General features: G+C 41.4%; 2 protein-coding genes across 3 annotated transcripts in view; one reads left to right on the top strand and one right to left on the bottom strand.

Moving 5' to 3' along the window:
* Positions 1-12887, bottom strand: part of antxr1d (ANTXR cell adhesion molecule 1d) — a 26183-nt gene extending 13296 nt beyond the window's left edge. Inside the window, exons 1-9 of one of the 2 annotated variants that reach the window (XM_085183644.1) lie at positions 12781-12887; positions 4450-4521; positions 4288-4359; positions 3865-3946; positions 3392-3422; positions 3244-3317; positions 2690-2758; positions 2522-2602; positions 2319-2379 (exon numbers count right to left, since the gene is read on the bottom strand). In XM_085183644.1, coding sequence (XP_085039770.1) covers positions 2319-2379; positions 2522-2602; positions 2690-2758; positions 3244-3317; positions 3392-3422; positions 3865-3946; positions 4288-4355 — 466 coding nt within the window. In that variant the 5' untranslated portion in view covers positions 4356-4359; positions 4450-4521; positions 12781-12887. Of the gene's footprint in view, positions 1-2318; positions 2380-2521; positions 2603-2689; positions 2759-3243; positions 3318-3391; positions 3423-3864; positions 3947-4287; positions 4360-4449; positions 4522-8415; positions 8817-12780 lie in introns of those variants that run through there. The other variant, XM_085183643.1, reaches the window with a different exon arrangement.
* On the top strand, positions 10192-16805 carry znf488 (zinc finger protein 488). Its single transcript, XM_085183648.1, has 4 exons — positions 10192-10359; positions 11091-11310; positions 11687-11915; positions 12028-16805. The coding sequence occupies exons 1-4, from the start codon at positions 10349-10351 to the stop codon at positions 13122-13124; spliced, it is 1557 nt and encodes a 518-aa protein (XP_085039774.1). The 5' UTR covers positions 10192-10348; the 3' UTR covers positions 13125-16805.

The following is a 16805-nucleotide window of genomic DNA, read 5'->3' as shown; positions in this document are numbered from 1 at the left end:
CAGTAAATCAAAGACCCTGTGACATTACAGTAGGCACAACCCAGTTCACTGACCAAAACCTGACCCAATCACCTCACCTCATATATAAGAAAGTAGTGGTGACATAATATAATATAATATAATATAATATAATATAATATAATATAATATAATATAATATAATATAATATAATATAATATAATATAATATAATATAATATAATATAAGTTGTGGTCTATGTGGTTTGCAGTCAGACCAAGCAAGCTACACCATGGCATAGCTCACACACAAAAACCCACAATCTGATGCTAAATATACTCCAATGAAAGGGATAGATTTTGCTTTGTTCTTGGGCATGTAGAAGTATAGAAAAGTAAAGAAAACCCCCCCAAAACAACATAGGAACAAATCAGGACCTCATTTATCCAAAAAAAGGAAATGTGAGAAGTCTATAATATTTCCTAACCTTATTTAAAAATAGATATTTTCAAATGTCATTGTCTGACTGAAAACAGCAGTGTTTTCTTAGCTAGAAATGTCTCAGTCACAAAGTCTATTATACACACACACCAGGCTTGATGTGTTAAAAGGTCACTCCTGTCAGACACATGGTGGATGAGGACTGGTGGTGCCCCACCATCATGTCCGACACATATGCTGCTGCCGTCTCCTGTCTGCTCTCTGCTTTTCCTGCATGGCAACGTGTACATTTACATCCACACCTGAATGGCTGACAGGGATTTTGTTTTGTACGAATATGTGATTATACATACGAATACGCATGGGCACTGGGTGTGCGGAGAAAAGGGGGTACAGCTTGTCCCAACAGTGGCTCTTCAATCACGTTAGTGCAAAAGGACAGTGAAGGACAGGGAGGGGCAAAGGAGGAAGGGACGGCGGGTAGAAAAGGGTCAGACGTTAATGAAAGCAGCTATCTCTCCTGTCATGTTAGATCGAAGGCCGTACTCTCACTGTCCTCAACGTGTGCTTGTGTGTGCGCGCTGGGAATCAGTGCTGTCATGTCTTATAGTGTGGCCCAACGTTCACTGTCTAGTCTGATGGCCTGTTTGCAGGCAGCTCGATCTGGTCACTTCACATCAATGTGAGGGACGTGTCTACACGCGTGCCGGGAGATGCGTGTGCGCTAGCAGACTAAAGACCATTTAAATGTGTGTGTTGGGGTAAAGCGTGTACGATATGCTATGTGACTACACGTGGGCCAAGAAAAATAACAGTGAAAGAGACTGTCACAATATAAATGTGGGGTGTCAGTATGTATTCACGCTTCAATGCATGGCCTTGCTGTTCAAATTAAATCACATAGCTAAATGATAAAAACTGCTTTACTTTATAAGAGTTTGGGGCAGGAGGGCTGGTGATTTCTCCACAATCTAAAGCCTTTTCTGGTATAATGTGAAAGCACCGGATGTCTGATTTCCATTGTATATGTGCACAAATCACAACAAAGGCAGACAAAGTGCACTATAAGCATTTGAGCATATTACAACTTAATTAATTAGGCCAGAGTAAGGCCTTGGTTAAAGCGGGTCCCTGCTTTCTTAGTTCACTGACCATTAGGCTGCTCATCAATCGAATAATAAATGAGGCTGCTGAAGGATATTTGGGCACACATCGAGTGACACTAAGTCTCTTGCGCACTAACAGAAACTGTAATTATCATGTGAGAACAGCTTCTCCTTTTGTCCTTTTACAGCAACATTATGAATCTTCTCTCATTTCCTCTCTCCACATCCTCTCCCGTCCTTCATATCTCATAATGGATGTTAATCTCCATTGGTTGTCCTGGTAGCTGGGCTGCAAATGCACTCCCTTAAGTGAGTCCTAATAAGGTCATGTCAAAGCTCATCCATCCTGCTGGCTACCCATAAAGGCTCTCTCTTAATGCTTCATCTCTTGCCTCCTACTTCCTTAAACTGCTGTCTAGGAGCAGAAGTGCTGGGCAGAGGAAGTGAGGGAGAGGACAGGGTTTAAACCAACCCAAATGGCTATTTAGCATATACGATGTGGCAAACTAGGCCAGAGATGCAGCCATGCTTGAAGATTCATGGCTAATTCCTCTGACCAACACCCGCAGACCCCTCCTCCTCTTTTTTTTTTTTTTGGACCCATGCTGTGCTGAAGCGGCCATGCTAATTTCCCCCGGCCGTGAATGACAATACGCTCTCTGTCACTCTGCGGTCATAAGCATCCATGCGATTACTCAACCTCATGTTTCACTCCAGAGGCTTTGGATGACTGTCATCTGAAACAATCGCACACCGTGACTGCCCACTCTGTGAACTAGAAAGGGAAAACCCCGGCTCCTCACACCTCTTACCTCCTGCACACACGCTGGACGGCTCTGCTGCCAGAATCTCAATGCAGGACTTCTTAATGATCTGAGAGAGAGGGGATGGAAACAAAAAAAAATAGTTATGTGATACCTCAGTAATTTAATATGATGTAACATGATTTTTATGGCTCTCTTTTGTATGTGTGTGAGTGTTTATATGGTATACATGTGGTATGTGTGTGCCATACTGAGTCAATGATTCCCCTGAGGGCTTGGAAGCCTCCCCATACAGGAAACACATGTTCCACTGTGTCTGCAATAGTTGCAAGCTAGAAAAGCATACAGACACAGACAAAATAAGATATTTGCATTTTTATGTATTTGGAATATTTCTGATATCTGTCAGCAGATCGTACCTGGGTCTGGTTGAATTCTTTGACTCCTACACAATAAACAATAGCTCCCATAGATCTGGCCCTCTGTGCCTGCAAACAAAAAGAAAGAACAATTGCAAAGAGATTCTTGTGGTCTTGTGGAGCCACTAAAATCTCCCCAAAACCACCATTTTCTCAGTTCACCCAGCAAAAATGAAAAAACTGGTGTTGCACAACATGATGCATTCTCCAAAAAAGGGGCATTAACTTTTACGCATCCTGATTATTAATCATTTCTAAATAACTTTAGCAGTATTTATCATCTGTATTTGTAATAAAAGTAACAATGACCACGGCGCAGCCAAGAGGGCAGGTCTTTTGCATCCAAATGGCAGATGCACCAATCAAAGCTGGCAAAATATTAAAGTGGTTTAAAATATGAAAACCATAATAAGGGCCACCAAAGAAGAACGGCACTAATAACATAAAGTTAACAAACAGCTAACAGGCACGCAGCCTACAGTAACGGTCCTGAGCCCGGCCGCAATATTTTCTCGACTGGCTCCAAAACGTTTCTACTTTACAGCACGTCTCACCTCTCTCTGTGCTGTGTCAAACTGCCACTCATTCAGCTCTCCGTCAGTTAAGGCAATGATGACGCTGGCGGTCCCTGCAGAACGCACAACTTTCACTTTCTCTGAAACTTTGCACTGCAATGTATGAAGCTTTTGGGTTGAAGCTTACCTTGTTTCTCTTTATAGATCTGTGCATTAGCCTACATTTAAAAAGAAAGGAATTCGACAGTAAGTTCAACGACAAACGAAACTCTCAGTTACAGATCATAGAAGAGTTACAGCAGGTGATCATACAGTCTAACACCTTGATACTGAGGTAGAGTCAAGCCACAGATCGCACTTTGCACACTGTGCTCTGGCAAAGATGGGTGAATGTCTTTAAATGTTTTGCTTAAAAAACCCAAATTAGTGTTTTAATAAAAGCAACAAAATTTTTTATAAAAGAGTAATTTCTTTAAGAATGCCTCTCTTAAATACTTAGCTCGGCACTTTCAGGAAGGGGCAAGTAATTCATGGTTTGAGACACACCTCATACTTATCTAATTGCTCCTGGTTCCAGCTGCCAGGCACAATTAATGCTCAGTGGGTATTTTCTGGAAGGTTTATGAAGACTCAGATAGTGTGATTTAAACCCAGCCTTACCATCTCCAGGCCTAAGTTCATATACGTGTCTCCACCAGGAATAACCTTCCTCAGAGCCATTAAGCCTCCAGTGATGTCCTCCCTGAAGAATAAACAAAACAGCCTTATAAAACATCCTGAAAGGAAGTCGCTTTTAAGAAAAGACATGGAGTAAACGGAATAGGAAAGATTCAACTGAGTTGGAAAGTAACGTTTTGGCTCAAGTTTTAACAAAAGATAGTCTCACTTTTTGTATTCGTAAGGTTGCATGAAGCTGCATAAAATCTGTTAGCAATTATGCAATATCTGTTCTGATGATCTTTAAGGGTTACAAAACCAGTTTAACAGACAAAGATGAGTAAAGACAGCATTTGTGTTCAGTACTTGTACACAGATACAGACATAACATAAGGGATTAGTCAGTTACTGATGTGTAGAGTTTACCTGTTCTCGGTCAGTTTCATGATGATTTTTCCTTGTGTTGAGAAGACTATGAAGGACATTCTCAACATAGGGCTGGGAACACAAAGTGCTTTTGCGTTAACATGGACAAAAGGAGAAAACAAAATACTAAAAAACACATCGGTGACTAAATCCTGCTGGTACCTAATAAACTTTTCTGCCAGCTGCTCCACAAAGGAGTAGATCTCTATCCAATGATGCTTCACGCTCCCAGACCTGAAAAATACCACAAACACAGACTTGTGTGATGTGCTGCTGTAGCAGATTATTCCACCTAGATCAAAAAGAAGGAAAAGAGAAAAGCTGAAATTGAGGTTAATAAACTGAGGTTTATTTTCATGCAGTGATTTAGAGGTAGTGTGCCTACAAATACTGAGGGTTTAATGATTTTTTAAGGAACAGCAGTTTATCTCTTACACAGAGAAGACCGTCTTCTGGTCACTTAATCACATTCCCTTGCTTTGGACTGTAACCTGTCGGCTGTGTGCTGCTGATTAGCCCGCTACATGCTGCTGCGTACATGACAGTGTCCTTAATGAAATCGAGTCCCATGGGGCTGCTAATGGGGGCTAATTGCTGCTGGGCCAGAGGGTTGAGGTTAGACAGGGACAGATGTAGCAGTCTGCCTCTAGCAGGGACCACGAAGTAGGCAGCTGGCCTGTGTGTGTATAGTGGACATGCATGTGTATGTGGAAGAGAGCAAGTGTGTGTGTTTGACTGTGAGGGGGAACAGATGGTCCCACTGAGTGCAGCCAGCCAAACAACAGGTTGGGGATGCACGGAGTAAAAAGGCTGCGACATGAACAACAGAGGGACCCAGAAGTGACACTCAGCAGGGGGTAAAAGTGTGAGTGTATGTGTGAAGGATGCAACATCAAACAGCTTGTAAACCAAAACTCTGCAAAGGTCAGGCATCCGAGTGTACACATAACAGGGTCATGAGCAAAGTGAAAGTCTGAGCTGGTCAAATTTACAGCAGCTCTTTTGAATCTTTTATTTTACACAGAACTGCCTCCTCCACTTTTCCCTTTCCCAAGAAGTAAAGGCATGAAAAAGTCCCTGATAAAAAAGTTTACTAGTAAAAAAAACCCCCATCTTAATCCTTTCTTGGTGCAGAGCTCCTATTTGGGAGCTGTCTGGGTTTACTTGACCTTACCCGATTAAGTATGAAACCTAAACTTAATCTTTGAACAGGAAGTCATTATTTCATTATATTAAGAAAAAGTGTGTCCTCATATGGGGCCAGTGGGTTTACTTTACAGGCTAAAGATATGAAGATATGCTTCATGAGGAAGCAGGGTGCTCTTTGTTACAAATACACAAAAGAGGTTTTAGTCCAGTGTGCAGGATAGGAGGTTATGTAACACACTGCCAAAAGTAAAAACTGTGTTTCATGAGTACTGCTCATTAAACTGCTCATTAAACTGAGACTAAATCAAAGGGTTCTCTTGTTAGGTAACATTAACATTGCAAACTACAACCAATGAGAGGATGATTGGGCCTCATTTTTGTTACCAGTCCTTTTCCATATACAGAACTTCTGGATTGTCAGTTGTCATTTTTTCTTCGTGATAATGAAAATATCTGCCAGGTTTCCCCAAATCCTTTTAGGACATTTAAATATAGTAGATTTTTTAAAAAGCAGTTTCTGACATTTTATTTGAAAATATATTGTTGATCCAACAATGTCTTTTTAAACACGACAATTCTCCATCCACAGAAAAAGCACAACACATTCAAAGTTGTCTCCTCTGCTGAAAATTAAAGCAATCTTTCTACAATTTTAGCAATTACCCTTGAGTCTTCTACCTGCATTCCTAAACTGTGAGATGCACAGTCCCCTTTTCCAAAACCAATCCAAAGCACTCGGATCGGTCAGCACAAAACTCTGTTCAGAGCCCAGCCTTAAAACACAACACCTATTATTCCATTTGTGGGCAACCAGATAGTCCGAAAAAATTCAGCCTGGTATTTGGTGCGGCTCAGACACGGAGAGCAGGAATGTAGGAAGCTGATGGTCGTTTTTCTAATGTTTATTCTGTATATACTGAGAGGCTACAGTGGAGCGTGCACACAGTCTCCCCTTAGCATGTCTCATAACCTACTGGAGAGTGTAGCAAAAGCAAAACCTGCAAACATGATGAGTATTGATAAGGTAAAGTCCAATTTAGAGATGATTTTGCCCTATTCTTTCTTAAATATTAGTCATTGTGTCGCATTTGATATCAGCCAAGAAATAGTGCTATCTTAGGAGAAAGATCAACAGCTTCCTGAAGGCCTGCTGGAGCTTGCTAGACAGTCAAAAAAAGAAAAGGGGCGTATCAGAAGTTTGGCCATGCGTGACATGCCGTGCACCCCAGGCTCCTCCTAAACTTTTTGAAGCAAAGGGTAAAGAGAGAAGAGAGGGGCTGACAGATGTTGCCGTGAACATTAAAAAGATCATCAAATATGTCGAGACCAAAGTAAAATGTCACTCAGCTCGTCCACCTCGCAGCTCATGGGTGGCGGTGGTGCACACGGGTCAGCCGAGGACATACAGAATTTTTTTTTTTAACCATTACCTCAGCATATTTTCAAATGTTATATACCACATTGTTTAGCTGCTTCACCGCAAAATCGCATCAATCCATCTGTCGGGAACATAATTATTCCACTGAAATTATAACCTGCTGTTCTTTTACACAAGGAGGTCACAAATCCAACCATACCTTATGGCTTTGTTGTCATTCTCTCTCCTTGTATCAGTCTACGTTGCATGTTTAGACTTGCTTGTCTGTGACCATGTGCATAAATCTCACCTTGCTGCTCATGCCAAAATAACTGAAACATGCCAATTACAATGTCTGAAACGACATGAGCTGGAGCGCAGGGTAAAATCATCAGGCTTACACATGCCAGAACAGTGGCAGACGCATCCACAGTGACCATGCGGGCTGAAAAAATGCTTTGAGTCACTAAGAGTCTGTAGAATTTCATAATGATAAAGATATTTAAAGAGCGTCCTGGTGTTATTCTAACAGTACTGATGTCAGTAATAGGGTAATGGATTAAATTCAGACTAGGGACCTTTGTTTGACATTCCCACTGTCTCAAACTTCATTTCCTGTCCACCCACCAAACAACTATGAGTTGAAAAAAGGAGGAGGAGGAAATACTTGGAAAGAGAAACAGGGACATTTTAGGATTTCTCTGAGACCTCTCTAAAGATGCAGGAGTACCACTTTACTTTAAACAGCAAAGTTTTTGCAGCAAACTTTCAAAGTGGAATTCTAACAAAACAGAGAAAAAATGACTGAATTATCATCCTGGTGGATGATAAGAGCCAGGCAATGACAAAGAAGATCAGCTGGAGGATGCGCCTTATGCAAGATGTTTCATAACTTACACCAAAGCTGTGCATTTAACTAAAATGCATTAAGAAATCGTTTATCAAGCAGTAATATAACAATCAGCTGAGCCAACATCTAGTGTAAAAGGTGTATTAGAAACACTGTTTTTGTTGTGTTTGTTTTCAGTGCAAAACCCCACTCTTAGTCATGACAGAAAGTCATTAGTTGATGCTTCTTGTCTTTATTTTGATGGAGCCAATACTTAAAGTGATAACCGGCCCATATAGCACCGCTATGGGGCAGCTGCAGCAGCTGTGTCCGCAGGCGTCATCAGCCTGAAACTCTATCCATCCTGCTCGCCCTGCCCACATCCCCTCGGTAAAGCTTGGTCTTTTTGTCTCACCACTTTAAACCGAACTAAAAAGAAAAGCATGCCCCGATCTCAAGAATATATTTCCAACTTAAATTTCAATCTGATTACTTGTATGTCCCGAAGACACAAAACAGCAAGTTAAAATGATTTTAGGTATGTTTCTTTAAGTGAGGTCATTGCGTTGCACAGATTTAAGATTCAATCTTTTGATTTGGTGCAAAAGCCGGTTTGATTAAAATGAAGACTCTAGGTATTTTTTCGACTTTACACGCTCACTCGCTTTTCTCAGACTCCGTTACATCAGGACGTCCGACTGACGCGCTCCGCGTTTCCAAACAACTACACGGTTGCATGGCAATGCGCAGCGACCAGAAATTAACAAAGCAATAAATAATATCCGAGACTCACTTGTCCAGAACAAAATAGAGGTCGAAGGCGCCCTGACAGGACCTCTCCTCCTCCTCCTCCTGTTGCTCTCCCTGCAGCTCTCCTCTGACCGAGACATCGAGACAGAAAATTCCAACTACAGCCAAAACGAGGAACATGCGAGCCCGTGTCCTCGCCATCTTTCCCGGTTACTGTTGACTACTCCGGCACTGCAACAACTAAAGAGCTTCACATCTCCCTATCATCCGTTTCCAGATGGACTCTGTGCACACACACAGCCCCGTTTCCTGGTTACGTTTTCTTTCACGTTATTTTGAGTGCATTCAGTCTGGAAGAATCTTGTTAAGACCGAGCCGGCCTCTCCAAGTCTTCTCCTTCGATTGAGGGAGGAAGGGGAAAAAAGAGAAGCACTAAAGCTGGGCAGGATGAAGGAGAGGAGCGACACCCGAGGAGACACACAAAACTCCACTTTATTTTCCTCAAAAACTGTTACGGGGGAGAGTGGCTGTGTACATCCTCGTTTTTGGGATTTTCTCTTTGGCCTTATCAGTTTGTCAAAAATAAAGTTTCTGAGATGGGGAAAATGTGTCATGTCCTACTAGTGTGGTTTGATTTTTTGTTTTTCATAGTTGGAAACATCAGACGACCACAAATAAGATGTATTATACATAAATAATTAAATTTATGTACATGTCTTTTCTAATATACCAGTTACCAAAGGCCTAAAATCGAATATGGTCTCCCATTCATCAGCGCAGTCAGTGAATTGTATGATGTTAATCAAAGAGTTCGTAGCTTGTTTTAATTTAAAGAAAACGAATCCAAAGAGCTGCCCAATACCGTCATATCCACAGGACATGGTGCTGCTGAAAGGATGTCCAAGTGTTCCTGTGATTGTGATACGTTGCCACAAACGGAAGAAATTTGAATTCTAATCCAAAGTAAAACACTATTTTTAGTCTATAGTGTAAAAGTACTTTAACCAGACAGTTGGAGCGCGACCAAAGAGTCCCCCCTTCGAGGCTTCTGCGTCCCCACTTTCTCGTTACACAAAGTTGGCTCACGAACTACCAGGACATTTACTCAAAAACCAAAGCTTTGATGCAGAATAATCATTAAATGCTCATTAGACAGAAACATTTAGTTTATGAATAATGCATTTGCCTGGTGGCAAACCCAGACCACCCTGCATCATGTCATGTAACAGCGGCCAATTTTACAATTTCCCACTGCCCACATTAGACATTTTCCACCAGTTTCTCGTAGCTAGACACAATGTCTCCAGAAACGTGACCAAGACCTCTCCGCTCAATCCCACACAGCGTGCATGTGCTGAAGTGCAGTCTCGAAGTATTACTCGCGTCTTTCGTTTAAAACCATGACATGACAGATTACCACAATGCACACATTATGATTTATATATGATTAATTGCATGCTGGCAAAAGAGCGGGCTGTTCCAGCGTGCTGCTTTGCCCAGTTTGTGGTTTTAGTAACACTATAAAATTAACAAATAATCTGTTGAGACCCGATATGAAACATAAGAAAATATGACTTTTGTCCATCAGCGGTGTGCAGGTCAGCTGTACAAGAAGGCATAAATGTGCGTTATTAACCAGCAATCACTGTTCTGTCCAAACAAACACCCACGTCTTCCCTTTTTCCACTGAAGGGAACTGTAAACCAGACAAAGGAAAATTTACTAATAAAAGACTAATTTGAAGGCGCGTGAGTGTGCGCGTGAGCGAGCGCGCACGCGTTTGCATCAATGCGCCACGCTTCAGTGCGCTCTCTGAAGGGGATAAGTGGGAATGAGAGAGGGGAGAGACGACAGTGCGGAGGAAGATTCAGCCGGATAAGTAACTCGTCAGCAAGAAACGGGAAGGCTTCGTCACCGAGGTCCGCTGCACCTGCTGCAACTTCCTTGGCTCCCAAACGGCTTAAACATCCTCTTCCATGTCCGGCGGGTGAGTTCGCATGCCAACACAGGCATGTGCGTTTTTACTCTTAAATGTCAACATTAAAGAAGAAGAAGAAAAAAAACCCCGAAAACCAAATCGGGGATTTTTAGATCGGTACCACATTCTGTCATGATGCTGTGCGGTTCAGCTGTCAATATTTTAAACCATAGCCTACAAACCTAAAAGATTGCGTACTTTTAATTGATCGGAGAGAGGGAAAACAATAGTCACGCAATCTAAGAGCGTTTATGCTGTTTATACATTATGGAAAACATACTGAACTTATCCTGCGCGTTGCGCAGGCAGCTGGACTCCACGGCAGATGTGGAGACAAAAGGACTAACCGAGTGAAAAACTGAGACAAAGGACGTTGGTAATCATTTTGCCTCGACACCGGCTGCTCTCACTACGCAGTGGTACCCTCGGTTTTACTAGCAAATAAAAAATAAAATACACTTGGGCTAATTTATTTTCATTACGATTTTGGAATTCTGTGTGCTTGGATCAGATCCAAACCGGCTAACTCCACATCGCACAAATCCAACCTTTTTTGTGTCACTTGCACTTTTTTGAGACAAGATATAAATTATAATTACTATTCCAGGCTGATTTTAACAGGAAATATAATGAGATTTCTCTACTCCCCAGGTTATCTTGCCATTCTGTTAAACAACATGAATTTTAAACTATTTAGGAGTAATTCTTCACCTTTACTAACAATAACTATTCCATTACAGTTTAACGATGGATCATACTTTCCTGCCTCGGTCCATCTGGACCGGCGACAGTAAATTCCTCCAGCATTCTTCAGATCTCTACACCAGTGTGGTAGTTGCGCGCAGCATCCCTGCAGGCACGTGCTTCGGTCCGTGCGTGCTCCAGAACACTTTCTACGACTCTATCGCCTTCATAGCGCAGAAATCCTGTGACAAGAGAGCGAAATCCTGTGTGTTCAGGGTGCGTATGACAAATTTGTGATAAACTGTCTTGCAGCTATACTTTGTAACATCTTTACTGAGTTACTATATAACTCAACGGTGACATGATTCCAAAAGTAAAGGGTTTTTCAGATGTATATAGTTTTAATTGTCATACGTTACATCCAAGATTTTGTGTTATTATTGGGATTGTTTTGACCAGCTGTATTTTGAGTGTTATTGTACTGACCAGTAAAAGAAAAAAAAAAATGTGTATAAAATCACCTCAGCATTAAAAGATGCAATCTGCCATCAATTAACTATTTAAATAATTTACAAGAAGGCTCTTAGAAAGACAGAATAAAAATCCTCTAAGTCGGGACACTGAGTAAAACATCAGGGGTTGCTATCAACAGGTCGATCCTGAGGCCATGCGTAATTCTGCCCTGATGCTGTCTTGGTTGCGGCTCGTGCAAGCTGCGCGCAACGGCGAGGAGCAGAACACAGAGGCCTTTTTGAAAGGGGGTCAGCTGTACGTGCGGACTACCCGGGACATCCGGCAGGAAGAAGAGCTGCTGATCTGGTACGACCACGAGCTGTCTCATCTGCTGGGCTTCACCGAAATAGCAAAAGAGTCAAAAGAAGGTGAGACTGACCTTTAATGCATGTGCACGATTAAATCAAATTTTATGTCACTCCAAAATCATTGAAATTATTAAAAACAGTCACGTCATATTGTCTTTCGTTTTTCTTTCAGAATTAAAATGTGGGCGATGTAACCAGGTCTTCAAAAACGAGCATCCCTTCCTGGCTCACTGCCGATTCTTTTGTGCTCACGTAAAGACTGACACCTGGAGCCGCGAGCTTTATGAGCATAAGCACGTGGAAATTAAGAGGCAACGCCGAGTGACAGATTTCCACAACATTGCCAGAGATTTGGAACACAAAAGAACTGGAAACAACGACGACGCGGAGACTTCCCCAAAGAAGAGAAAGTATGAGGAAACTCTTTATCCAAAATGGAGAAAAACTGTTCTGTTAGAGAAGACTAATATTTCAAATGATGATAATATTACACCGCCGACTAAGAGTTACGACCAGCCAGCAGGAGACAGCCCTTCAGCTGAGGGGAAACGGAAAGCTGACACGTTGAAACTGGATCTTTTGGAACGTAAAAGTGAGGAGCTTATTCAAGGTGATGAATCCAAGGGGACTTTTACGCACAACAGAGAGCTGGACGCGCGGATGGAGACAGGAGGGGAGGGCTCTAGCATGCATTTAAGCAGCAACAGTGCATTTTCTCTGGTGATATCAAACAGCCAGGGCGAACAGAAAAGCGCATTTTGTAAACCGAGTAAAAGAAGTTCTCCTGTTGACCCCCAGGCTCACCCCAGCAGAAGTTCAACAGCCCCCTCTAGCCGCCTGGAGGAGATGACGAACGCATTTACCTCTAGGACGTCTGTGGGATACAATAATCTGATACCATCCAACATCCTGAGCAGTGACTTACAGACTGTACCCTCCCCGGTAGCATTAAACACTGCTTTCCATTACGCGCCGGAGCACTGGTCTAGAAACATAGGCGCTCAGCTGCAAACCACATCGTCCCTCACGATCCTTCCTCCGACTTTTACCACATTCGGCGTGTCGGTGCAGAACTGGTGCGCCAAGTGCAACCTGTCCTTCCGCATGACCTCTGACCTCGTTTTTCACATGCGCTCTCACCACAAAAAGGAGTTCGCCGCAGAGTCTCAGGTGAGGAGAAGAAGGGAGGAGAAACTTACCTGTCCAATCTGCCACGAATACTTCCGAGAGCGGCACCACCTGTCAAGACACATGACATCCCATAACTGAGACAAGAGAAGGGAAAGAAACTCTTTATTTATTACCTAAATGCTTCTCATATTTAACAAGCTTCGACTCCAACCCAAGGCAAGACTTTAGTGTATATCTTTGAATGTAGGTAGCTGTATAATAACAAAACGGATACACATGCCCATCACAGCTTGTCCACTAGATGACGATAGAGGTGCGTGTAAACTGATCTCAGTGCAGTTTGTCCACTAGTTCAGTATGTTAAGTTATTTTGTGCCTTATGGAACTCAGGAGGGACAGAGAGGTTTCAAGGACAGCTCATGATTGTCACAAATATCTCAACGCAATCCTCTTATTTAGACCATTTACTTTTTCCTCGATCGAAATTATACAGGAGGTATGGGTTGAGTGTGTATGCGCATTCGTTTTAAAATCTAAAATTATATAAAGTGGAAATAAAAGCTTGTGGTGTATTTTGTTCCATCATCTTATTGGTTAAAATCAGAGGGTCAGTTTTTCCAGTTCCAACAGGAGGCGACTGAGACCACCATTTGCCCTGTATTGATCATTCAGTGTGTTTAAATATATATTAGACACGTTTGTTGTTTAGTGTATGCAGCCGTATAACATTCCTTTGGCATTTGAGATCTGTATCCAGCATTTTAGTCTGCTATTTGAACAAATGAGCTGAAAAATACCATATTAAGCAGCTCATTTAAATAGGATGCCCGCTCAAAAAATAAAAAATAAAAAATAAAAAAAATCAATTATTAGTTTTATAAACTTCTGAGTTATCATTCATCTGCAGACTTGGATGTAATCCAGGTAGACTGCACCACTTTGAACTTGTGATTTTATGTTTATCCACCAATCCTGTGCCGCTTACTTTCCACTAGGGACAGGCTGTGGACAGATGGACATAAATAGTTCTCTGTTGCAGGTAAATGAGCCGAGAAGAAGGCATGAAGTTCATGGAAAAGTCAAGTGTAGACCTTGTCCTGTCAGTCTATACCAAAAGCAGGGATGTAGTTCCCCATACATTGTTTTCTACCTTATTTGATTAAGTCAGTTTAACTTCCCGGGAAAAAGATTTCCTTCATTTTTCTTTTTACAATCAGAAGAACATCATCCACCTTTTATAACAGGAACTTAAACATGTAGATGACATGAAAACTGCTCAATATCCTCTGACAATTTTATTCCTTTGAATATGTATTGAGTTTTAAACCAGCACTTACAGTTAAGGAGCCCAAATACTTGTTTCCCTACTAAAATAATGCTTGATAAAAGGTCCCAAAATGTATTTCAATCTGGTAAAAAATGGAGGTTTTAGAGTTTCTAAAGGAAAATAATATTTCACAATAAAAAGAAACCTAGTCTATATGATTAAATGGGCAATTAAGAGACACAGTATCACTCTATTGAAGCCATGTTCTAATAAACAGCACTATTGCTTCTCTGAACTCAGTAACCACGTGAGGAAAGAGCTATTTCAGCCCAGACACAGAAAATCCTCTGTTGTCTAATAATGGCTGTATTGGTCTCCTTTAATTGAACAGTCATCATATGGAAAAACAAATATTGTTCTTGGTCCCCTGCTCGCCTCGTTTCATTTAGGCTTTTAGGCATTTTGCGCTCTGAACGTGAGCCTAGACTACTGTGGTTTTCTTGGTTGGAATTGACCATTGTAAGTACTCTCCTGTGACCATGATTGCGGTTGACATGGGGTTCACTTTCTAATAGCAGACTGTAGGTCCAGACCGTAAATGGGATCAGTTAAGAAATTTGGTGGGGAGGAACAAAAAAAAAAAATTGAATTTGTACATTAAAGCCAGCCTACTTTAAAGCTACAACTTCTATTAATGTAAACATGATTTATATAAGCCCTAATTACAGTCATCATCCTAATTTAAAAGGTGGTTAGGCGCTGTAAATCGTAACATGGTTTTGCAGTTACTGAACATTTCCACTTGTGTGGAGAAAACTGAATCACGCTTTTGTACGTCAGGCATCTCTCCCTCCCCTCCTGTGTCACACGCTGCCGTCTTCAAACGTGGATTTAAAGAGCATCTTTTTGTGTTTCTTGTCATCTCGTCTTTTCAAATTTCAGTAAAACAGAGCTACACGTTGTATATTCAAGTTTCATCGTACCACTGACCTCCACCTTTTTTATTGGCTAAAGGGAAATGTTCAGCTGCTTCTACAGGGTAGAAAGAGCAGACACAAACATAAAATGTATGTGAGTAAAAATATTCACATTCTTTTATAAAAGACGCATCGCTGTCTATTGTATCTGTTGGTACAGATTTTAATGAGTCTGTCATATTTGGGAATATCTTGTTTTACTTTAACATTAAAGGATCTTCTCCTGCTGATCATTGTCCAAAAAAAGCCACATGAACTTGTTCTGATTCATTGCTTTAAGACAATAAAACCTTCCCAAAATGGGTGAATACTCTTGGATGGAAAAGGGAAAAGCTTACAATGGAAAAAGCCATGCTGGAAGGAGGGATGGCACACTTATTATAGCTCCAGTTACATGCAGCACAAGGGTTTGGACTCGCGTCCCCTTTCCCCAAAATTTCTCTGCCTCTGAGACAAAATTGCTGTCCAGTCGCAGAAAACTTCAAAGCCACTTGTGGTTGAGAGCAGATGTGGAAGCAGCCAACTTTTGAGACTCAAGGCAATGTAGCCACAGAGTAATGAGTTAATAATTAAATGGTTCCCTCTGTCATTTCAGTGTCAGTTTGACACACTGTTTTGGCACCACATGGGTCAGCTTCCTCCTCCGGCGAATAAAAGCGACAAGCAGTTGAACTGAAGTGGTTGAGATCATCTATCTGTGGCCATCTGTTTAAAAAGAACAAAAATAAATCTGAAGAAAAGAAAACCATTTACTTGGAAGCACTCTGCTTCTGAACATGGATAGAAGAGAGGAAGTGCAGCGGGTTTTGAATTTCAAGTGTCTGACGTCCTAATATGCGCTCGCCTGCTTCCTCCATCAACCATTAACCCGCAGCGGCCGCATCAGTCACATTATTTGAAGAACAACAGACGCATGAGCCTTTGGTGAGGTGTAATAATGGGTTCAAGGGGGCTCTCGGGGAATGTCGGCTATCTTTGAGTGGAACCTTCCTGCTTTTGTGCTCGGCTATTTTGAAACAGCGGTGCCCTTTTAGGATTGTTTTGACAGAAAAGTTCACCCTGACGAATCAAGCATTACGCACGATAATGTCCAAGAATAACAAACTGTGTGAAACAATAATGTTCCAGCAAGAGCATTTGGATTAAATTATGTCTTTATTCTAACTTATAGAATGCTACCTTTTCATAATTTAAACAATACACATGTACAATCTCATCTAATTATACATATAATCTAACCATGAGAAATTATCTTTTTTTTTAAACCAAGTTTCACATTTAAAATAGAAAAATATTTCTGGTTTCATTATAACATTCTTGAAGTGTTATGAGGGGGCGGGTGGGTGTAAATGAATTCCAGATGATACACAGTTCTCCACAGTTCATTGGATACTTCCTTTTTAAGATATAAAGAGCAATAAAGTACAATATCTTGCAACGTCGCATATATGTACAATGTGGCGTGATTAGTTGAAAAGTAGGAACAGCTATACAGAGTATGTAAAAATGCATACATTTTTCATCATCTCCACTGTTTGTATGTTTTCGCATAAGCTGCCTGATGACACAGTAACA

The sequence above is a fragment of the Neolamprologus multifasciatus genome, chromosome 13 (genome assembly GCF_963576455.1).
Source record: "Neolamprologus multifasciatus chromosome 13, fNeoMul1.2, whole genome shotgun sequence".
Taxonomy (NCBI): domain Eukaryota; kingdom Metazoa; phylum Chordata; class Actinopteri; order Cichliformes; family Cichlidae; genus Neolamprologus; species Neolamprologus multifasciatus.
This window is presented reverse-complemented; position numbering and strand designations above follow the sequence as displayed.